This window comes from Muntiacus reevesi, chromosome 2 (assembly GCF_963930625.1).
Source record: "Muntiacus reevesi chromosome 2, mMunRee1.1, whole genome shotgun sequence".
NCBI lineage: Eukaryota > Metazoa > Chordata > Mammalia > Artiodactyla > Cervidae > Muntiacus > Muntiacus reevesi.
In genome coordinates, this window is record NC_089250.1 from 217339711 (window position 1) to 217364504 (window position 24794).

The 24794-nt window shown below is 39.0% G+C and overlaps 1 protein-coding gene across 2 annotated transcripts in view; it reads left to right on the forward strand.

The window, feature by feature from the left end:
• The window catches only part of CNTNAP4 (contactin associated protein family member 4), a 272200-nt gene that overhangs the window by 191988 nt on the left and 55418 nt on the right, over positions 1-24794 (forward strand). For both annotated transcript variants that reach the window (XM_065925058.1, XM_065925059.1), the window contains exons 13-15: positions 8436-8633; positions 12222-12378; positions 19091-19218. In XM_065925058.1, coding sequence (XP_065781130.1) covers positions 8436-8633; positions 12222-12378; positions 19091-19218 — 483 coding nt within the window. The remainder of the gene's footprint in view (positions 1-8435; positions 8634-12221; positions 12379-19090; positions 19219-24794) is intronic.

Genomic DNA, 24794 nt, shown 5'->3' on the forward strand with positions numbered 1-24794 from the left:
GTGTAAATACTGTAACAAAGACTTGATCCCTTCATAGTCAAACACAAATGGATTCTAGATGAATTGTGCTGTCCAGTGTAGTAGTCAATAATTAGATTTACATTTAATTGAAATTAATATAACAACAATTTGAGACAAGTTGTACAAATCTGAATTGGTTCATTACAGTAAGATTAAATTAAAAGCCATTTCCTCAGTCTCACTAGCCACAGTTTAACTACTGCATAGCCACCTATTCCATCATTGCAAAAAGTTTACATTGGATAGCGCTGTGTCAGGTCAGCATTTCATGGAGCAAAATAAACAGAAAAAGGAAACGTTGAATTGAAGCAGGAGGCATGGTAGAGGAGGATTTACTACTTAAAATCTGGCAGTGAATATCTAGGGAAAGCACCTTCCGGGCCGAGGAAATAAATGCCAAGTCCTGAGAGAGTGTTGCGTGTGTGTTCAGAAAGCAGCAGCAGATCCAGTGTGACTGGAGTGCGGTGAGCGAGCTGCAAGTGCAGGAAAGCAAGAAGTAATCAAGTGGCGGGGGCAGGAGAGGAAGAGCCAGGGGTCCTCACAGGGTGTCGGGGCCCTGGGTTTTACCCTGAGTGAGTTCAGAAGACCGTGGAGAGTTTTAACCAATGGTAGATGCCACCTGGCTTTCTTTAATAGGATCACGTTTGCTCCTGTGTTGGGAAATGCCTGTCTAGGAGCAGAGGTAGAAAAGAGAAGATAAATTCATACATATATATATATATATAAATGTAGGTATATACCAAATATGTATGTGCATATGAATAATATGTATATGTATAATAGGAGTATAGGAGTTAGGAAGCCTGTTTGGAGACTGAGTTTAAGTAATTAATAATCCAGGTAAGAGCCAGGAAGGTGGTCTGCACTGGATCATACAGTGTAGATGGTGGACGGAGATTCAATTTTCTCATTGAATATGTGTGAGGAATGAGAAAACAAAGGGAACCAAAAAATAACACCACATTTTTGGCTTCGGCAATTAGAGTGATTAAGTTGCCATGGTCTGAGATATGGTCAGAGAGGTTTGAGGGGAAAGATGAGCTCAGTTTTATACACTTTGAATTTGAGATGTCTGTTACACATTCACGAAATATTGAGAAGGCAGTTGAATATGGGAGCAACAGTTCCTTTGTATTAAAGTGTAATTCTAAAAGCTGAAGGGTAGTGGCAAATCTTGACCACAGATATTTTGGAAAATTACTTGAGAATGTGTCTTTAGAGATGTTTCGTATAACATAACCAGGGGGCTTCAGTTTGCCCTACCATTGTTGAGAATACTGCCTGTTTGGGCAGCTATAGTAGAATACTATAGATCAGATACCTTATAAACAACAGAAATTTATTTCTCACAGTTTTAGAGCATGGGAAGCCCAAGATCATGGCACCAGCACTGTCAGATGAGAGCTCTCTTCCAGATTTAAGACTTCTTATACCATCATGTGATAGTGATAGAAGGGGTCCTGCAGGGTCTCTTTTGTAAGAGCACTAATCCCATTCATGAGAACACCTCCCTCTTGACCTCATGACCTCCCAGAGGTGCCACATGCTAATCACATTACCTTTGGGGTGAGTGATTCGGCATATGAATTTTGGTGGGGTGCACAAACATTCAGATCATAGCACTGCTCCACATGCCAAAGTAACCTAACACAGCTAACAATTCTTACATGTTTTATCCCATCAACAAAATTCCCTGCTCTCCACAGTACAGATTCCCAGGCAGCACCCTGAGGCAGGAGGGTTAGGGTGAGACATCAAAATCAATATTTTTAAAAACCTTCCCATTTGATACTTATTGTGGAGCCAGGTTTGGGCGTAGCTGTTTTAAAATTATGGTTTTCAAACTTTAGAGAACAGCCTGCTCTATTTGTGAGAATTAAACATAAGTGTGAGAAGACTTCACAGACAGAAAAGGAAAATTTTGCAAATGAACAATATGAATTCAGGTGTCAAATAACTTTTTGATTTTTTTCTGTTTAATGTGGGTTTTGAGTGAGATTCAACAAACTGCCACTGCCTCCCTGTGAATCCTGTGTTGCCACAAAGGACCCTGAACTATGCCCATGCACTTGCTTTATGAAGTTTTGATTCTGTGGTTCAGACACCTCAAAGTTGCTAAGTATCTGTATTCTTGAAAACTCTTAGAAATACCACACGCACACAAAATTCTCATTATCCGTGATAGTTATGTTCTACAAAGTAACCACAGTCACCTGAATTTATGAATACTGGACCATTGTTCCTAGGGAATTGCAGTCAGATTAGGTAACCAGTATTCTTGGGCTTCCCTTATAGATCAGCTGGTAAAGAATCTGCCTGCAATGTGGGAGACCTGGGTTTGATACCTGGGTTGGCAAGAGCCCCTGGAGAAGGGAAAGACTACCCACTCCAGTATTCTGGTCTGGGGAATTCCATGGACTGTATAGACCATGGGATAGCAAAGAGTCAGACACGACTGAACGATTTTCACTTTCAAAGTTCCTGCACCCCTCTGGTCACAGTATTCTCAACTGATCAATACATAACCTTGTTTCACTTGCGTTTCAGATTAGACACCTTATTTAATGCATACTGTTAATTCATTAACATTGAACTCACAACCAACAGCACCAGAACTCATACCTGAAGGAAGCGTATCTATCCCTTGTGTTCCCAGGAGGCCCAACATAGCCTTCTTGTGCTGAGAATCCTGGACAGCACTCTAGCTCTTTGCTTGAAGGCCAATGTAAAGAGTGAAATCAGTGAAGAACATGGGACAAATAGAATACGTGTTTACAGGATGAGAGCTGAAGCAAGGAGTTACACAACTTCAGCTGGGCAACTGACATTCATATTGGGCAACTTCTTTTTTTTGTTGTTTTTTTTTGCTTTGTATCTGTAGACATGCAGGAAAGCCTCAAGAACTGATTTGGGGATTCAAATAAATTTTAGTGAGTAGGTAAATTCATAAATGAGGAGACTCTGATACACATATATGCATTGGCTATATTATGTTTTTTTATACATAATATGTTAGTAATTTATAGGCCATGTGCATTTTTCATGGCCATCTCAATGGTACGGAAATTATTAATTTCATTTTACTGAATGAATTATTTTATTTTCTATTAAATCAGCATTTACCTTATTATACTACATTACTAATGCTATTTTAGTCACTTGAGGTGCTTTAGCAAGGTTATCAAAAAGTATAGATGAGAAAGAGGACATTCACAAGCTTAAAACCCTCTGAAGAGCAAGCAGTGAAGGACAGAGATACAGATAATCCAGTTAGGAGACAGCAAAGTGTTTTCAAAAGCTCCAGAATGTTGAAATACATTCAAACAAAAGTGACAGTCCCAGAATGTAACAAGTCAGTGAAAAATACATGTTACAACTTGAGACTTTCCTTATTGATCTGGTTTTGCAAATGAGAAAAGCAAGACTCAGGGAAGTTCAGGGAGGCAGGCTGAGGAATATCATTAGGGATAGATCAAGAGCTGAAACCTTGGTCTCTTCTCCCAGCCTGAAAATGTTTCCGCTAGAAAAGGCTACATTCTATCAGCGTCTCATTGCCTGTAACCAATTACCTATCCTCAAGGTATAGCAATCAGGTATACCAATTATGAAGGCAAGACAAAAGGCTGGATTGGTAGTTTTTGAATGTGTAACTAAAGAAAAGATTCTTAGTCTAGAATTACTATCCAACAGATGAATCCACATGGATTTAAATTTCTTTAACCATTACAAGCTAAAACATACAAAGAAAATCTCTTTTGAATGGATAATTTCCAAAACTTAAAAGTCTGAAAATTTTTTCTAAACAGTCTTCTAAATAAAATTAAAAAATTTTTAGGATTATATGAATTTCAGTGGTTGTCTCTGTTGTAATGTACAGGACTTTTTCTTCTTCTTTTTCTTCATGAAAGCCTTTTCCATATTGAAATAGTTTTATGTAAGAAATGTCTCATCACACTGTGAGGACATCATTTCAGTGTGGAGAAAGTGATAAGCGGTACAGCTGTGGCTTTCGAACTTTTGTGGAAATGATAATTCTGTGGCTTAAGCTCACCTTTTCCTGGGCACCCACTTCCAAGACTCCTGGATTTAGTTTCACTGACTCAGTAAGTTTAGAGACCAAGGCCTGGGTCTCTGCTCTATTAAACTGCAAGCTCCCCATGTGATTCTGATATAAGGACTCTTGAGACCCTTTCATGAGAAGGCTGGAGAGTGTGAGACTTAAAACAGCAAAAACTATCTTTACTACAGGGATTTCAACAATAAAGGCCTTCCTAATAGCTATGAGAGTTAATAACTAACTACCGTTATTTAAATGCAACCTTGTTTACATCCAGTTTTGCTCCAGGATGCTAGCTGCTTTTTATCTCTCAGCTTTCCTTAACACAGCAACTTCCGGCCTGTTCTTACAGTCTTTATCACCTCTATCACCCACAGCTATTAATCCTGAAGGAATACACACTCTGCAACTGTGTTGCTTAAACAGCATTTTTTTTTAACACTGTTATCACATTAAAAAATAGCAGTCAGCCCAAGATAAATCAAGTTCTTAATTACTCAGTTGCTTAACATACAGTCTATATATTAGAAATCACTTCAGGGAGAGAAATCACTTCAGGTCTACACCAGTAGATCTAAAATGCCTTTCAGTGTTTTAGCATATATATTAATTTCATAGATTTTTCTGCTCTCTCTTTGCTCATTTCCCTGTGTTTCCTTACCTTGACAACTCTCTTTGCATTTGGTAAAGGATAGTTTTCAAAAAAATTAAATCATGACTCTTACACAGATATAAAAATAAAAGCTAAACACGTTTTGAAGATTTTATTTAATGTTTAACCTTACTAATGAGGGGGCTTCCCTGGTGACTTGGCTGGTAAAGAATCTTCCTGCAATGCAGGAGACCTAGATTTGATCCTTGGGTTTGGAAGATCGCTTGGAGATAGGAGCAGCTCCCCACTCCAATATTCTGGCCTGGAGAATTCCATGGATGTATAGTCCATAGGGTCACAAAGAGTTGGACACAACTGAATGACTTTCACTATCACTTTACTAATGAGGCAACTGGTAAGATGTAATAGCCAGTTGTAAGAAGTTTCAAAGAACAGATGTATCTCTACATCAATAATAATGAAATATCTGTGCCAGTGGAGGCAAAACCAGCTGCTTCCATAGCAGAGGAACCCAGACAGCCTCTAGCAGGTAGAATTTGCCGGCCTGTAGACAGGAACTATTTGTTGTAAAGAAACAATGGCTTGCTTGCTAAGCAAAACAAATAACAACAACAAAAAAGTAAGTCTGTGTTAAAGGATAATTTAATATAAATATGTCTTATAAGTTAGAGATAGTGGACTTCTCTGGAGAAATTCAAAGCTTATCTCCTCCAGATTTACTTGCCTACCTTCTAAGAGTGATAAACACCCAAGGACTTGCCTGCCTTCTCCTTGGAGAAGATTTGTTGCGTTCCAGAGTCCTCTCTCACTCTTAGGAGGGATGGAGGTGTGCCAGCCATCCTCTGTAAGCTCCAAGTCTCGTATTTTGGGGGTCCCTCTCTCATGGTGCAACTCTAGTGGGCACATAGAAGGCAAGATAACTTACTAGCTTGCAAGTGGGAGGTCTCATACCTTTCACAGTTTCAGCCTTAGCATTCTTTTGCAGTTGCATCAGATGTCTATTTCCAAAGTTTGAAAGCAGCTAAAAGGCAGTGAAAGTCTCAGAGCCACCAGAGAATCCCACAGATCACCTGGAAGACTGTGCTCTAGTCTGGGCATTGCTTTGGTTCTATTCGCTCATTCATTTATCCCTTCAGTAACGAGTATCTTTTTCTGCACGTTGTGCCCAGCCACACACTAGAGGTGCTGTGGCTAGCAAATTAGAATCTATCGTTCTTCTAGTAGAGCTTACAGACCAGTGGGAAAAACCAATTTAATAAATCACAGAACACTGAATTACACATAATGAAGTCTTTGTCTTTTATAGTTGTAATTTCTAAACAGGTATTTGTAGAAACATTGGATACCATGATCATGTCCAAAAGAACAGTATAACAGCTTGCAGAGATTCCTCTGTTAGTAAAATGCAGGAGAACTGGAGCCTGGGTGTTGGGCGCTCATGTCCATCGCCCAGAATCCACTGTGATGCTTTCATTGTCTCTCCTTTGCCCTGGACATCTCAATTACTGATAAGTGCAGCATCCGCATAGCTTCATCTTTGCAGCACTTTTTATTGAAAGTGAACTCACTTGCAGAAACTATCATAATATGGAAATTTTAGAATTTCAAAAGGAGACTTTTCTCTTTAGCAGCCGACATGTATTGTGGCCTTGGATTTCTTACAACACTTTAAGAGACCTTGAAAGAACACGATGTGTTCGTCATGACCCAGAGGATGCTAAACAATAGGGAAGTCCCTCTAAGGGTGACCCAAAAGGCAAAGAGACAAAGGCTTCAAGTAGGTTTATTGTCCAGCTCTTTTGACAGCTACTCAGCCAGAGATGAGCTGCTTCACCCATGCCATTGATTCCCCACAAGAAAGGATGAATGGCTCTGCTGAATAATAAAAGCAGAGTCCAGCAGAGGCTAGGTTAACAGATTTGCCCGGATAATAATCTTAAATTTCTAATAGCCAAGACTGTGTGGCTAAAATGATAGAATTTCAGACTTAATATATTGCTTCCTATATTCTCCCCCTGCCCACCTTTTTTTTTCAAATTTGGAAATAGAGGCTCAGATTTCAGCTGACTTTCTTAAGAGTGCAGACCCACGCCAGATACACAAATTCAGGTCTCCTAGTGATCTTCTTGCTGTCCTGCTGTCTGGCCAACCATAATTAATTTCATTAGCTTGTATATCATGTCCTCTTTGAGGAAAACAATTTACTGATCAGGCTGTTCAGTCAGCTGAAATTCAAGGTGGAAATGAAAGCAATGGTTTTATTGCTATAAAAGGCTATTGTTTCAGAGAAAAATTATGTTCCACTCATGGAAGAGAATAAGGCTGTCAAATTTGCCTCCTGTCTCATTTATTTAACAGGCCTCTCTATTCAAAATTCTGATGACCAGGAGAGGGGTGGGAGTGGAATTTCTTGTTTTGATTGTGTTGATCCATGTGAATGTATTCGCTAAAAACACGGGGGCTGGCTATCTCTACCGACTGTTTTCCTCCAATTTAGACTCTTCCTCTGTAATACCGAAGAGTTATGTGACTCAACGGCACATTTATAGCAGAGTTTTGACAACTTCCCATCTGTTTCTCACCTATTAAATCAGAGGCCTTTTGATTAATGTGTTCTTAGGCCTGTGTACATCACGGTACATATAATACGAAGTTGATTGCTGGGAAAGTAGAAAGACAGATACAATATGTCTATCTTCTGTTACAACCCTTGTAAGGTTTTTATTTCATCTAAATAATTCTGGTAATCAGTGTGATGGAAATGTTTACAGACTATCAGGTACCAATAGTGATAGCTCTCGCACCTACGCAGAGATGTTTTATTTTTCTTGTGAGTCGAGATGCTGATACTGTGTTACGTATTCAGAAGCATGACTTGCTCTTGCACTGCGTAACTGCGCAGATCACATGGTACCAGAATGGGTATTTCAAATTTGACTTTAAAAGAAATTGGTGTAATTCTGGTGTAGTTTCCCAAAATCTGTGTCCTATGAATATGTATTGATGTGTATGTGTTTGTGTATGTAGATTAATCATATTACACATAGTTTTGTATCCTGCATTCCCCACTTAAATATTTTGCACATTTTCCCATACTATTAAAAAAAATTCTCCAAAGCTTGATTTGAAAAGGAAATAGATGTACACTCATAATTAAAAGTTATCTGAAGGGATGTATATGGGCCATAAAAAGATGACTTTCTTTTTGCTGGCAGCATGGATGATTTCCAAGAATGGATAAATGATTGCTTATGTTATATAATTTAAAATATTTTACAGATTCAAAGATGCATTTTTTCCATACTTTAACATCTCTGAATTCAGGACGTATCAACAATCAGCAATGTTTTACAGTTATAATAGGCAGTATTATTCTTTTCTTTCTTAAACAAAATTAATAATGTATCTTTTAAAAGTAGAATATCAGATTTGATGAAATGTACAAATTTAATGGTCAGTTTTCTTAATATTTTTACCATGAATGCTTTCTGGCTGAATTATATGAAAAAGTAGAATAAAAACACTGCAATGCATGGCAATCATATAAACTTCAGGGAAAAGAATCATTTTACTATAATTTAAAATTTTTAAGAATCCATTTGTGTTGATTCTACCTCTCAGAGAGGTTTGATGACTAGAAAAGTTTGACTCCGATAAAAGGTGATTTTGATTTTCTTTATTTATTTTAACTTTTGCAGACTAGTGATGGTCTCCTCTCTTTCTTCCCCCATTTCTGCATCCAAGAAACTGCGTGGACCATCGTACAGCACAATGGCTCTGACGTCACAAGAGTCCGAAATACCAGCCCAGAGCACCCCTACACGGGGCTTTTCGAGTATGTGGCCAGCATGGAGCAGCTCCAGGCCACCATTAACCGCTCAGAGCACTGTGAGCAGGAGCTGACCTACTACTGCAAGAAGTCACGGCTCGTCAGCAAGGAAGGTAAGCGAACTGGGGCACCCGTCCCTCTCCTGCGGGGCGCCCGCCTGCACCAGCTCCTGCAGGGTGTACTTCTGCCACGGTGGTGGCTGAGAGCCGCTGAGGGCCTGTGCTCCCCAAGCGCTGAGCAAGCCCGTCACAGTCGGGAAGTCACGGAGACACTATCGCCTGAAGAAAAGAGCAGGGTCAGCTGACCCTGAGCTTTGCTCACAGCCATGGTTGTCTCTGGCGTCTCCTCCGGCCTCGGTCGGAGGCCTGCACGGCACCGGCCTCCTGCTCCTCCTCGGTGAATGCGCAGTGTTTGCCCTCCTAAAGGGCAAGCGGCACATTAGTTTGTGTTTATCATGGGAAAGAGCTAATAAAAATACGACGCCGTTTTCTGAAAGTGACTCTTCCGTGTGACTCTCCCACGGACTGTTGACAAGTTACCCTCTGGGTATAACTGAAAATTAGAGCAGGCTGCTGGAAACGTGGCTTTTTTCCCCAGCAGCTCGAACAGGAGTCAGAAAACCGTGTTTAACTCTTTCTTTTATTCTACCTTTAATAACCAGTCTGCTCCTAAATCCAGATTCTACTCTGTGTTTTCTCTCTTAGAACGTCTCATGATGTGAGACTGTCTGGAGTCCCTCCAGGTCTGCCTGTGTGTAAGCCTTAATGACCTGATACATGAAGCTATTGCAAGACCTTTCCTACTGGCCTCTCAACTGGCCATCAATCCTTATCTCCTACCCACCCAACATAGCATCCAAAAGATTACTCTGTGTAAAGAAAACTAACCTTTAAGAGACACTGCTTCCATCAGGACCCTGTACTGTTGAAGCAGCTCTGATGTCCTCCTCGCTCCTCTGTCCAATACAGACTCTTCTGTCTAGACACCTCCACGCCTCCAGGTGGCGGGTGGGGTAACACATATAAAGTGAAATGAAGTGAGCTTCCCTCGTGGTTCAGATGGTAAAGCGTCTGCCTGCAATGCAGGAGACTGGGCTTCGATCCCTGGGTTGGGAAGATCCTCTGGAGAAGGAAATGGCAACCCACTCCAGTACTCTTGCCTGGAAAATCCCATGGACAGAGGAGCCTGGTAGGCTACAGTCCATGGGGTCTCGAAGAGTCGGACACGACTGAGCGACTTCACTTCACTCACCTCTTTCCAGCTCTCCAGTGCATCATGCTTACAGTGATACTACCAGTTTAGTATGCGACTGATGGTTTATTGCTAGTGAATATCTATCTTGGAATCTATTAAAAAAATAGATAAGCAAGTATGGAAGTGTAGTCTAAGAGGGAAATTGAAAGTCACTTAGTTGTGTCTGACTCTTTGTGATCCCATGAACAAAGAATACTGGAGAGGGTAATGTTTTCCTTCTCCAGAGGATCTTTCCAACCCAGGAATTGAACCCAGGTCTCCCCCATTGCAGGCAGATTCTTTACCAGCTGAGCCACAGGGGAAACCCTTCTAAGAGGAAAGAGAACCATAAATACAGAAGGGTAAATGAATATGATGAAACAAAATGGAACTAAGTTGCTTGACTAGAGAAGAAAGAAAAGGAAAGACAATCGTCAGAGTCACAAATGAGTCAAAGTCTAAAAGAACCAGAAAATGAAATCTCCAAGAATGTTAGCGAGCCGAGCCCCGCACGGCGACGAGGGGGTGGCCCTGAGTGTGAAGGGGTTCCCTGCCGTCAGGGCTGGTGGTGCCGCACATCTTGCTCTGAGGCTCCCAGGTGTTTCAGCCAGGCTTGGGAGGCACTGGCGAAGAGGATAGTCAACTCTAGAAGGCTGTGGAACTGGGGTTGGGGGTAACCATTGAATACACAGATTTTCTTCAGGTCCATGACCCTAGAATCCATATAGAATGGATTTGAGGTAGAAAAGAGGGAACAGTTTGGATTTTGAGGTGGTAATAAGGAATGTATAGGAAAGATCAGGAAGGTGGTGTGAGACAAGATAAATTTACAGTTTCAAATCTTGAAACTATAGCAACACCAAGCAATAATGGTACTGTGATTGTGGATGAATAAAGTGGAAATGTTTGTGAAACATTCCAGCAAGGTATGGGTCCTCCAGCTCAGCACACTGGAAGGGTGGTCAGTGTGAATACTCAAGCCATTTGGAATTTTATTCATAACTAGGGGAGTAGAAGTAATCCACCGTCATCCCTGATATTTTATCATTTTAATTTAAACTTTAAAATTTTCTCATGCTTTTAAGAATTCTTTCTTATATAAATTCTTTAGGACACTTCAGTAAGACTAAGGAAATCAGAGGTATTTGGTATCTTTAAAACATTCAGTGGTTTCTACTTCATAGGGAAGATAGCAAATTTAGATGTGAAAATACTATTCAATATTTAAGAATAATGATTTATTTTTTAAAAATCTATAACCACATAATGTTTTAAGCAGTATGTCGAAATAGATCTATTAAATGTTTCAAGTAGGTTTTGCCTTCAGTTGATGAGGTAATCATTCAGTTAAAAAGGATGAAGGCTGTTGATATTGAGTAGTACATTAACACAAGCCTCCAACAGCTCCTTGACTTCTTGGCATAGTGCACAGGAATGTATAGTAATGCTGAGTCAGAAGTTATCTGCATTAGCACAGATCCAATGTAGTAGTAAGATTTAATGAGCACTGGCATTTGTAAGCAAGGGAGAAATTAGTAAAAGTAAGGCTAATGGCCACAACTTGAAAGGTTAGAAAGTCAGTGGAAAAATGATCGCGCACCTTTGAGGAGCCAACTGATTGGATGTCACCTCCTTCTCTCGCCCTGACTCTCCAGTGACTGTGATTTTCCCCCTCTAACTTGTTTTTCCCCTAAGACAGATTGCCTGCAGACCATATCTAAATGTTCCATCTTTTCGTTGCTCTAGCTTCTTGACATCATTTTAGTCTTAGCTCTGTGAAGGAGCTGGTAAATGAACATTCATCATAGAAAGAAATGCATTTGGTTGAGGGAAACTTTGTTTTTGAGTGTCGTATTTGCTTTGGGCGTAAAGATCTTTCAGTGTTATTTCTGTAGTCTCTGAAGAAGTAGCCAAGCCAGTAAACAGAAGAAAAAATATATACTTTCGAATGTATCTTGAATCATAGTGAGGGAGTGCCATACCATGCCTAAACAGCGAGTTTATCTTTAGTCGATAAGTATATTGAGATAGATCACTGACTTTACACAGCATTTCATAATGTTCTAATAGGCATTTTATGTTCTCAGATCAATTTTGTTTCTCATACGTTAATTACTGTGGATTATAATTTGATGCCTTCTTGTTTCAAAAAATTATTTTTAAGGAAATGGCATGTGTGAACTCACAATGTTTTATTTTTTACTATTATGCCTGAATTAAATAGAAACTGCTGGTTTCTTTTCTACTCAATGAAAAATATATCAATCATTTAAGCTTAAATAATAAAATTTTTTAAAAAAACTTTCTTAAGAAAATACCATCAGTTATGAAGTTTGGAATATCACTACATCAAGTGAGTCTTTTCTGCTTTAATTCTTTTTAATGATTTGGTAAGGAAGGGAATTATACTGAGATGGAAGGTCACAAGTTATAAAGCAGATGTCATTTTTCTCACCTTTATTTTTCAGATGGAACCCCTCTGAGCTGGTGGGTTGGAAGAACCAATGAAACACAAACTTACTGGGGAGGTTCTTTGCCTGATGCTCAAAAATGTACTTGTGGATTGAAGGGGAACTGCGCTGATTCTCAGTATTACTGCAACTGTGACGCTGACCGGAATGAATGGTGATTTTTATGATTTCCTTATGCAAAATCAAGTTTATTATTAATTTTTTAAAATGAATCACTGCCACATATATAGGTAGGTAGATACTGAAAAACTTAGTACAGTGAAGAAATTAGATAAAGATATGTTTTGATGAAATGTATTACAACTAGTCTGATTTCTAGATGGGAAGATCATGATCTTTTTATTTGAATTTTGTGGTAATAAAGCATGGGTCATGCACCTTTTATTTTTGCAATATGATGAAACAGAGGCATCTGTTTCATGCTTGCTTTTCATTTTGAGTCAATTATCATTATCTTTGAAATTAAGTATAATTAAGAATTATATTCTCAAAACATAGTTACATAAATAAATTAAAATTTACATAAATTATATTTAAATAAATATATTTAGTTACTAACATATCTCTTCAGTAGTCTTGCCTATAAACCTTTAAATATGTAAGCTTAGACTTTCCCACAATTACTTAAACATGTAGCCCTTTTATTTTCTTAAAGGATGAACTATACTTTGAAAAACTGATATTCTGCTTATCATATTTTGAAAAAGGAAATCTATAATATTTAGATTTTATATTGAACATGAAGTTTTATTTATTCATTTGACATTACATTTATTCATTTTAAAAATATCAAAGACTGTGTTATATCAAAAAACAGATTATTTTATGCCTCTAAAGGAGGCATCTGTATGGAGAAATTATTGTACTTTTATTGTTATGTGTTCATTATGAAGAACATTGTCTCTCTTACTTAAAGTCCGGTTTCTCAAAATTTCTACTATTTTTGGAAGATACTTTTTTCTTCTCGCTGCCTTCACACACACACACACACAAATGCCCACAGTGTATTTTAAAGTGTGAATTAAAAAAAAAAATTTTAAATTAATCTAATCACCAATAGGCTTCCCAGGTGGCTCAGTGGTAAAGAATCTACCTGCCAATGCAGGAGATGTGGGTTCAGTCCTAGGGTCAGGAAGATTCCCTGGAGAAGGAAATGGCAGTCCACTCCAGTATTCTTGCCTGGGAAAGCCCATGGACAGAGGAGCCTGGCGGGCTACAGTCCATGGGGTCACTAAAGAATCAGACATGACGTAGCAACTAAACAGCAACGTCAGTCACCAATAACTCTCCTATCTCTGAATGACATTTTATTCATCAAAAATAATTTTTAAAAATAAGATTTTGAAAATTTTCATATTAAATTCTGCTTATGCTTAAGTAGCTTGTGTAGAACTAACCTAATCCCAACTAACATTTATAATCCCAGGAAAACTATTTATTAAAAACACCTACTTGAAGCAAGGAGAGATAAGAAAGCCTTCCTCAGCCATCAATGCAAAGAAATAGAGGAAAACAATGGAATGGGAAAGACTAGAGGTCTCTTCAAGAAAATTAGAGATACCAAGGGAATATTTCATGCAAAGATGATTTCGATAAAGGACAGAAATGGTATGGACCTAACAGAAGCAGAAGATATTAAGAGGTGGCAAGAATACACAGAAGAACTGTACAAAATAGATCTTCACGACCCAGATAACCACGATGGTGTGATCACTCACCTAGAGCCGGACATCCTGGAATGTGAAGTCAAGTGGGCCTCAGAAAGCATCACTACGAACAAAGCTAGTGAAGGTGATGGAATTCCAGCTGAGCTATTTCAAATCCTAGAAGATGAGGTTGTGAAAGTGCTGCACTCAATATGTCAGCAAATTTGGAAAACTCAGCAATGGCCACAAGACTGGAAAAGGTCAGTTTTCATTCCAATCCCTAAGAAAGGCAATGCCAAAAAATGCTCAAACTACCACACAGTTGCACTCATCTCATACGCTAGTAAAGTAATCCTCAAAATTCTCCAAGCCAGGCTTCAGCAATACGTGAACTGTGAACTTCCAGATGTTCTAGCTGTTTTTAGAAAAGGCAGAGGAACAAGAGATCGAATTGCCAACATCCACTGGATCATCGAAAAAGCAAGAGAGTTCCAGAAAAACATCTATTTCTGCTTTCTGCTTTATTGACTATGCCAAAGCCTTCGACTGTGTGGATCACAATAAACTGTGGAAAATTCTGAAAGAGATGGGAATTCCAGGCCACCTGACCTGCCTCCTGAGAAACCTGTATGCAGGTCAGGAAGCAACAGTTAGAACTGGACATGGAACAACAGACTGGTTCCAAATAGAAAAAGGAGTACGTCAAGGCTGTATATGGTCACCCAGCTTATTTAACTTCTATGCAGAGTACATCTTGAGAAGTGCTGAACTGGAAGAAGCACAAGCTGGAATCAAGATTACTGGGAGAAATGTCAATAACCTCAGATATGCAGATGACACCACCCTTATGGCGAAAAGTGAAGAATTAAAGAGCCTCTTGATGAAAGTGAAATAGGAGAGTGAAAAAATTGACTTAAAGCTCAACATTGAGAAAACTAAGATCACGGCACCCAGTCCCATCACTTCATGGCAAATAGATGGGGAAACAGTGGCTGACATTATTTTGGGGTTCTCCAAATTACTGCAGATAGTGATTGTAGCCGTGAAATTAAAAGACGCTTACTTCTTGGAAGGAAAGTTACGAGTAACCTACACAATATCTTAAAAAGCAGAGACATTACTTTGCCAACAAAGGTCCGTCTAGTCAAAGCTGTGGTTTTTCCAGTGGTCATGTATGGATGTGAGAGTTGGACTATAAAGAAAGCTGAGTGCCGAAGAATTGATGCTTTTGAACTGTGGTGTTGGAGAAGACTCTTGAGAGTCCCTTGGACTGCAAGGAGATCCAACCAATCCATCCTAAAGGAGATTAGTCCTGGGTGTTCACTGGAGGAACTGATGCTGAAGCTGAAACTCCACTACTTTGGCTACCTGATGTGAAGAGATGACTCATTTGAATAGACTCTGTTGCTGGGAAAGATTGAGGGCAGGGGGAGAAGGGGACAACAGAGGGTGAGATGGCTGGATGGGATCACCGACTCGGTGGACATGGGTTTGGGGGGGGACTCTGGGAGTTGGTGATGGACAGGGAGGTCTGGCATGCTGTGGTTCATGGGGTCGCAAAGAGTCAGACACGACTGAGTGACTGAACTGAACTTGAAGTAAGTGGAGAATAACCAAAGGTAGGCAAAAACTATCACAGTTGGGAGCCTTCAACCCTTCAAAGTCAGGACTATCAGTGGATGAGAGTTATGTTTAGATGCCTTTTCTTTGAAACTACTCACCAGATCACCTGCCATGGGTTGACCAGAACTCAAAGAGATTACTAGAGTTTGGGGGAGCTGCAGGTATCAGAGGAAGGTTCAGACCAACCAGAATGACTGGAAATGGATTTCTGGACATTTTGGAAAGGAGAAAACCATTTGAGAGGAGACCACTGTATCAGCTCCTCTAGAACCCTGACCTCTGAGCTGCACATGCACAGGGGAGGTTTCTAGGAACCAAGCAGAAAGATGCAGTTGGACCACTGATCACGCGACACAGGGATTTCAGCAGCAGCCGCCAGAGAGACCAGATTGGAAGTGCACATGCCCTTGGTTGACCTGGGCTTTGTAAAGCCCTAGAGATAGAGATGGCACAAGGTCCAGGTCTTTACGGTAAAGACTATGTCCCCAAACTTAGCATGATTGAAAACTACCAGTGAAACTGACCCAGGCCCTCCCCAACAAAAGTAAAAACAAGCCTCCAGCATTTATTGTAATAAGGTTGTGATTTTAACTACTTGTGAAAACAAAAACCAAGCCTTCTGAGAAGGACAGCAGATTCTAGAGTCTGCAGTGTATCACCCATACTATCCAGAATATTATAGCAATGGTTGCTTATTCAAAAAAACAAACAAACAAACTTTGATCCAAAGTCAAGAAAATAAAAGTACCATCAGAAACAGGTCCTGCGACACTGGTCCTGATTAACAGGCAAACATATTAAATCAACTCTTAAAAAAATGTATGAAAAATTAAAGGTAAAAATAATCACAAAGGACCCAAGGGTATTCTAAGCAGATAAATGAGAACATTATTAAAGAGGCAAATGTACATTTTAGAATAGAGAAGTGCAACATCTGAGGTTAAATATTCATGACATAGATTTCAACTCTTATGGGAGTTAGCAAAAGAAATCTTCAATAAACCTGAAGACAGACCAGTAGAAATCATTCAATCTTAAGAACACAGGAAAAAAAAAATTTGAAAGAAAAATTGACAGACCCTTTGTGGCTTGTGGGAAAATATCTATGATTTAACAGGCAAGAAATTGGAGTCCCAGAATGGCAGGAAATAAAATGAGGCAAAAGTATATATCGTTTGATGAAGCCTTGGCTGAAAATCTCTCAAATTTGCTTAATAAACATCTCTGGAAGCAAGCCCCTGAGATGGCCCCCGATTATCCACACTGCCTGTTATTCACACCACTGTGTAATTTGCCTCTCTTGTGTGTTGCATGGACCTTGTGACTTGCTTTTAAAGAATAGCATATGATAAAATGACGAAATATCACTTCAGAGACTGAGTTACAAAAGACCATGACTTATAACATGCTTGAAATTCGCTCTCTGCATCTCCTAGCCTTCTTGTTTGATTCAGCAGCCTGCCATGTTGTGAGCTGTTGTGGACAAAGAATCGAGGGTTGCCCTCAATCAACAGCTGGTAAATACCCAAGGCTCTCAGTTCAGTGCCCAGAAGAGGTAGGATAGCCAATAGCACAGGAGTGAGCCTTCCCCACCCAAGCACTGAGTTGACTGCAATCCTTGCCAACACTTTGAGTGTAGCCTTGAGAGAGACGCTGAACCAGAGGGTTGTAAAGCAGAATAATAACACATTATATAAAAGGTCTTAAGTCACCACTTTGTTTTAGGGGATAATTTGTTATGCATTAGTATCAACAGATAACTATTACAACTTCAATGATGTTTTGAAAGTAGCCAGTTTGGGTGAGTCTGGTGGAACACCTTCCACACACAGAAATCAGGATGCAAATGAAGGTGACCTCCCATCAGAAGACAGTGAAATGACACCTTTCATGGGAAAAGAGGAGACAGTGTCGACCTAGACTTTTACAGAGGACAAAAGGACATTTCACAGATGAAAGTAAAATAAAGTCCTGTTCAGATTAAACGAATGCAGAGAGAATTTGTTGTCAGCAGAACTGTACCATAAGAAATAGTGATGGAAATTCTTCAGGCTAAACAGACCGTTTAAAACAGATCTTCAGGCGGGAATGAAAGGCACTGGGAATCATGAATAAGTCAGTAAATGGAAAAAGCAGTGTTTAAATTTTTCTCTTGATTAAATAAATTAAAATTCACTATTTAATTGTATTATAAAGTTTGTAGCATCTGGATTTAAAATATATTGCAACCGTGGCATAAAGAACAGGTGTTTGCTGTTGGTGGGAATGCAAACTAGTACAGCCACTATGGAAAACAGTGTGGAGATTTCTTAAAAAACTGGAAATAGAACTGCCATATGACCCAGCAATACCACTTCTGGGCATACACACCGAGGAAACCAGATCTGAAAGAGACACGTGCACCCCAATGTTCATCGCAGCACTGTTTATAATAGCCAGGACATGGAAGCAACCTAGATGCCCATCAGCAGATGAATGGATAAGGAAGCTGTGGTACATATACACCATGGAATATTACTCAGCCGTTAAAAAGAATTCATTTGAATCAGTTCTAATGAGATGGATGAAACTGGAGCCCATTATACAGAGTGAAGTAAGCCAGAAAGATAAAGAACATTACAGCATACTAACACATATATATGGAATTTAGAAAGATGGTAATGATAACCTTATATGCAAAACAGAAAAAGAGACACAGAAGTACAGTACAGACTTTTGAACTCTGTGGGAGAAGGTGAGGGTGGGATGTTTCGAAAGAACAGCATGTATATTATCTATGGTGAAACAGATCACTAGCCCAGGTGAGATGCATGAGACAAGTGCTTGGGCCTGGTGCACTGGGAAGACCCAGAGGAGTCGGGTGGAGAGGGAGGGGGGAGGGGGGATCGGGATGGGGAATACGTGTAACTCTATGGCTGATTCATGTCAATGTATGACAAAACCCACTGAAATGTTGTGAAGTAATTAGCCTCCAACTAATAAAATAAAATTAAAAAAAAAAAAGAACAGGTGTTTGTGTAGGGAAGGGTGTTAAAAATTATCCCATAGTAAGCTTGTGACATTTTAAGTAATACAACATAAAATCTAAGTAGACTGTGATGAATTAAGGATGCATCTTATAATCCATGAAGCAAATATTAAAATAAAATAAGCAGATATGTAGCTAAAGAGTGAGTGAAAAAATAAAATTGAATACCAAAAGAAATATGGAGTAAACCAAAGGAGGCATGATAGAGGGAGCAGAAATACAAGATGTCCTGTGGGGGGAAAAATAAGAAATAAATACCAAAACAATAGATCTAAAAATGCACTATCAATCATTACATTAAATGGCAATGGGTTAACCACCTCATTTAAAAGGCAAAAAGTGGCCAACAGAACTTAAAAGCACCAGTCATATTCCGACTGCAAGGAACACTAAAATGCTGCCCTGTTTTTTCATCCTCAGATGAGCAATTTGATCCTGATTCTCTTATGTGTACCCATTTACTCAGAACATCTTGGCTTTGAAATGCAATAAGGACTATTGTTTACTTTCTAACTATGTTAATCAGAGTAATTTAAGAAGCTTGCTGTTGTTGTTACTATCTTTTTCAGGGCCAACGACACTGGCTTCCTTTCTTATAAAGAACATCTGCCAGTGACTAAGATTGTGATCACAGACACTGCTCGGCCACATTCAGAAGCAGCTTATCGGCTGGGGCCTCTGCTGTGCCGCGGAGACAGTAAGTGGTGGTGACGCGCCCTCAACATGGCTGAGGAAAGAGGTGTCACCTAAGAGTCACGTTGCCACATAATAATTAGTCAGACTTCTCTTTTGAAAACCCATAAGCAGTGTCTGAAATAATCCCCCTAGTCAGTCAAGAGAGTGCCCCTATGGAATGGAAAGCCCTGGAATGAATGCCGTGACAGCAGGCCTTGTTAAGACTCCAAAGAAAGAACCCACAAAGCATCTCTGTTTGGCTGGTTCATAAATTCATTCCCTCCTTCCTCAGTATCTACATGCCTTTATCCATATAGGAACACCTCAGTGCTGCATAACATTATTAAGGATGTATGGTGAGTTTTCTACTATTGGGCCTGGGGTGAAATTAGAACATCAGGAAAATCAAAGTCAGTTTAATCAAACATATTTGAACTTTCATTCTCTCTTTTTTTTCCCCCCAGTTTGTGTGTGTGTTCTTACTCTAAATCAGTGGGACCTGCTATTTTGTATATTCAATATATGAATACTCTGTACCAGAATTTTTTAATTAAAATATAGTGTGACAGAAAATACATATTTTCAGCAGAGAATGAAATGAGCATATGTGGCCATTTATAACCTCTCTGAAGTCAGTTAGGTTCGAGATTAATTCATTATTTTTTATGCTTTTAGTTACTTCCAGAACTTAACATGCAAATAGAAAAAATATTTATTTACCTTAAAAGTATATCCTGAAATGAAGGTTTATTCCAGAGGCTCAACAGAGAAAGAGTTGATCTGACAATGCGTTGGATTTATGGAGATGCATAGCGGAAGTTGCTTAACTAAAAAGCAAAAATGATACTGGTCTATAAAAAGGTGTATGTACATTGTAAAAAAAAAACGACCCGCTATTATACCTGCCATCCCTAATCTTTGTCATCTCAACTTCCTGGTCTGCCAGCAGGCCTTACGCAGTCACTTGGAGATGGCATAGGATATTTCATGGAGGGAAAAGTTATGTGCAAAGAGATGAGGTTGTAAACGCAGGCTGCATCCAGAGAAGTGCAATGATTTTGCGTGACAATGGAGAAATTGTTCTGTTCATCACATGCACTCCTCACAGCTGGCTCTGATCTGAGCGCTGTAGGGGCTCAGGCCGGCTTCCCCCATTTACCACCGTCCCTGGGGAATTGTTCTGCTTTGACTGAGGTCACTGCCGACTCAATTCCGTAGGGGTTCTTTCTTGCAGACTTCCCATCTTGAACTTGAGCACACAGCATCTTTTCACTCAGAGCAGAGCTCCTCCTTCCCAGGCAACTCGCTCCCTTAGGGGATATTTGGCAATATGTGGAGACATTTCTGGCTGTCGCAACTGTGGGGGGTTGAGTGCTGCTGGATCCAGAGGGAGCAGCCAGGAATGCTGTGAATATCCTGCAATGCTCAAGACGGCCCTCCGCCTCAGAGCGTATCTGGTCCATGAGGTCTGTGGCATGAGGCTGAGAAACCAAGCATTCAGCTGTTACGAGAATGGGGGTACAGGGGGAGGCTCACAATATTAGAACAAGGATTAAAAATAGCATAAGTATTTGGAGACCTGTGGGTTAACCTCGGACATTAATGTAAGAGTCACTGAGTTTTCCCTGGCCTTCCTGTCCACCATGTCTACCTAGGGGTTGGGTCTCATCCTCACATGAGTTCACAGAGCATTTTCTGCATAAAGGACCCTGTCTGAAGAGCAACCGTGTCAGAGTAATGAATGCCCCCCATTTTCTCTGTGTGGGTAGCCTGCACCCCTGAAGGTGCAAAGCCCTAGACACGTTTGTTTGTTTTTTTTTCCCTTTCCGAATGAGATAAACGGGGCATATGTAGGGCTTCTAGATATGGGATCATGCAAAGTGGGCCTTATAAGCAGAGGAAAGTTATGTGAAAGTTATCCTGAAGGCATTAGGTTTGGAACACTAATTAGGACTAGAATATTTTAAGACTGAGAACTGGCTTAGTTCTCATGATCCAGGAAAGTGACCTTTGAATGTAAGACAAGGACAACAACGAAGGCTTGAACTAGGCAATGGTTGGCATGGGGCTTAGATAAGGGGCTCAGTCAGGGAGGTAAATTCAATACAATTTGGGGTGAGGGTGGCAGAATATGAGGATGACTGCCAGGTTTCTGACTTGAGTAAAGCTGGTGGCACCATTTGTTGAGACAGTAAGAATGATTCATGAGACACAGAATTCTTAGATTTTCTTTGAAAAGAAAAATGGAAAGATGAAAAAAAAATAGGATCTTACTTAGTTTTATCACACAAACCAGAGATGTTGAAATTTTCATATCTAGCCATGTTTTTCTAGGAAAGAAAAAACAACCCAGAAGCCTTGAGAAAGCAGGATGAGTAAACAAAAATAAGTGAGACCCACAGGTACTAGATGCTAGCTGGCTCCTAATTCCAAGTCTTTATTTTCATTTTTTAAAATGTGGATGGGTATAAAATTTTGTGTTACTACTAGTGTTATTGTTTAATGTCAGAAGTCACAGATAACATTGTTAGACATTTTACCAAAAGCACAGAAGATATGAATGATAAAGTTCCCTTTTTAAAGTTGTTCTGCAGATATGAAACTTCATAAATATTGTTGACCTAAAGAATTTGTGAATATGAAAATAAGTTTTTTGAAAAAAATATGTGAAAAGTAAATGGCAGAATTCAACATCCTATTTATAAAAATTAAGGAAACTAGGAACTTAAACTTCCTCAGTATTTTAAAAGACATTTGTGAAAATCTAAAAATCTGACTCTTTATTCTGAATTGTCACAGACTTAATGCTTCCTCTCTGAGATCAGGATCTAGACAAAGGTGTCTGTTCTCACCAGTCTTATTCAGTATCATACTGTGGGTCCTAGCACACATAGTAAGTAAAGAAGAGGAATTCAAGGCTTATAGATTAGAAAGGAAGAAATAACATGTCTCCATTTATAGATGACATAGTTTTCTAGGTAGAACATTCCTAAGAATTTTTTTTTAAAGTGAGTTTAGCAAGGTAGTAGGATGCAAGTTCAATATTCAAAAACAAATTATGTCTCTATATGCTAGTAATGAAAAATTGAAATTTTAAAAGTACCTTTATAGCAGAATTAGAATCAATTTGCAAAAACAAAACAGAAGAATTTCAACCATACTTCAAACTGCATACCAAAAATAATTCAAATTAATCATAAACTTAAATGCAAACCCACAAACTATAAAACTTCTCTAAGAAAATATGGAAGAAAATCTTAGTGACTTTGGGTTAAGCAAAGATTTTTTAGATCTTTTTAGATTTTTTAGATCTACAGCATCAAAAGCATAATCCATAAATTTTTAAATGATAAATTGAGGTTCATCATAATTAAAAACTGCTTTTAAAATGACATTGTTTAAAAAATGGGAAGAAGAGTCACACATGGGGAAAATATGTTTGCAAAGTACATATCTGATAGAGGCTAGGATCCAGAATATGTGAAGAACTTTCTAACAGTGCAATTAAAAAAAATTCAGATTAACAAATGGGCAAATGATTTGCACATACATTTTGTTAACATAAGATTTTCAATATTAGTCATTAGGGAAATGTACTACATTTACCACCAAAATAAGATCCTGGTATATAGCTATCAGAATGGCTGACATTGTAAAAATATAATAAAACAAACACACAAAAAAAAACCTGACAATATCAACTGCTGAGAATATAGAGCAGCTGGAATTCCTCGTGCATTGCTGGTGCCAAGTGCAAAATGGCACTGTCACTTTGGCAGTTTTTTATAAATCTAAACACACATTTACTATAAGATCCAGCAATCCAACTCCTAGGTATTTGCATAAGAGAAATGAAATGTCTATATGCACAGGTTTATATTGGCTTTATGCATAGTCTTCTAAAACTGGAAACCACCCAAATGTCAGTGGTTTAATGAATAAACCAGTGGTTTAATGAATAAGCCAGTGAATAAACATTCCATTTACTGTGGTGTATCTACGCTATACAATGGAATATTACTAAACAGTAAAAAGAAATGCACTTCTGATACACACCAGCAACAAAGATGAATCTTCAATGCATGATACTGACTAATAGAAGCCCAGCTTAAAAGGCTATGTGCTGGATCATTTGATTTCTAAGATATTCTGGAAAAAGCAAAATCATAGGAACAGAAAAAAGATCTCTTTTGCCAATCGCTTTAAGGCAAGAGGAATTTTGCAAAAGAGAACAGGTAAAGGAGATGTTCTATAACTTGAGTGTTATGGTAACTTATGTGACTTGAAGCATTTGTCAAAATTCCTAGAGCAATTACACAGAATTAGTCAGTTTTATTCTATGTAAATTATTCTCAGTATATCTGACTCAAAAAAAAAAAAAAACCCTAAAAATCACAACCCATAACTGAACATTAATAATAGTACAAATAGTTATTGTTGCTTAATTTTTAAAGACTTTATTTTAAAAATAAATTTGCAATGAAATGAAGAGGAAATTACAGAGATTTTTCATTTATTTCCTGTCCTCACATATGTATAACCTGTCCCATTAGCAACATCACTCACCAAAATGGTACTTTTTTTTAAAGCAAAAATGAAGGTTGCTTAATTTTAAAGTTGGGTCATTAAAAAAATATCAATAGTTAAACTTATAAGACATAAAAACTAGTATAGATTTTAATAACATGGGTATTCTCCATGATGCTCCTAGGATCCTACTGAATATGTTTCTGACTTTTACTAACCTTGGAGACAGAGGATCAAAGGAGCAAATCATGGAAAACCTTCTGGGTCTACAGTTAAGAGAAAGGTGATAACTAGGAGGGTTTGTGTAGGTATTTTCCTTTCTGCTCTCCCAAGAGAGTTGGGACCATCTTCTTTTGTGGAGTGCCATCATAAGTCTGCCCTCTGATACCCTCTCTCACTGCCTACCGTCTTACTTGGGTTTCTCTTACCTTGGAGGTGAGGTGTCTCTTTATGGCCGCTCCAGCAAAGCTCAGCCACAACTCCTTACCTTGGATGTGGGGTAACTCCTCTCGGCTGGAGTATGTCAAGGCTGTATATTGTCACCCTGCTTATTTAACTTGTATGCAGAGTACATCATGAGAAATGCGTGGCTGGAGGAAGCACTAGTTGGAATCAAGATTGCCGGGAGACATATCAATAACCTCAGATATGCAGAGGACACCACCCTTATGGCAGAAAGAGCCTCTTGATGAAAGTGAAAGAGGAGAGTGGAAAAAGTTGGTTTAAAGCTCAACATTCGGAAAACTAAGATCATGGCATCCGGTCCCATCACTTCATGGCGAACAGATGGGGAAACAGTGGAAACAGTGGCTGACTATTTTTGGGGGCTCCAAAATCACTGCGGATGGTGATTGCAGCCATGAAATTAAAAGACGCTTACTCCTTGGAAGGACAGTTATGACCAACCTAGATAGCATATTAAAAAGCAGAGACATTACTTTGCCAACAAAGGTCCATCTAATCTAGGCTATGGTTTTTCCAGTGGTCATGTATGGATGTGAGAGTTGGACTATAAAGAAAGCTGAGTGCCGAAGAATTGATGCTTTTGAACTGTGGTGTTGGAGAAGACTC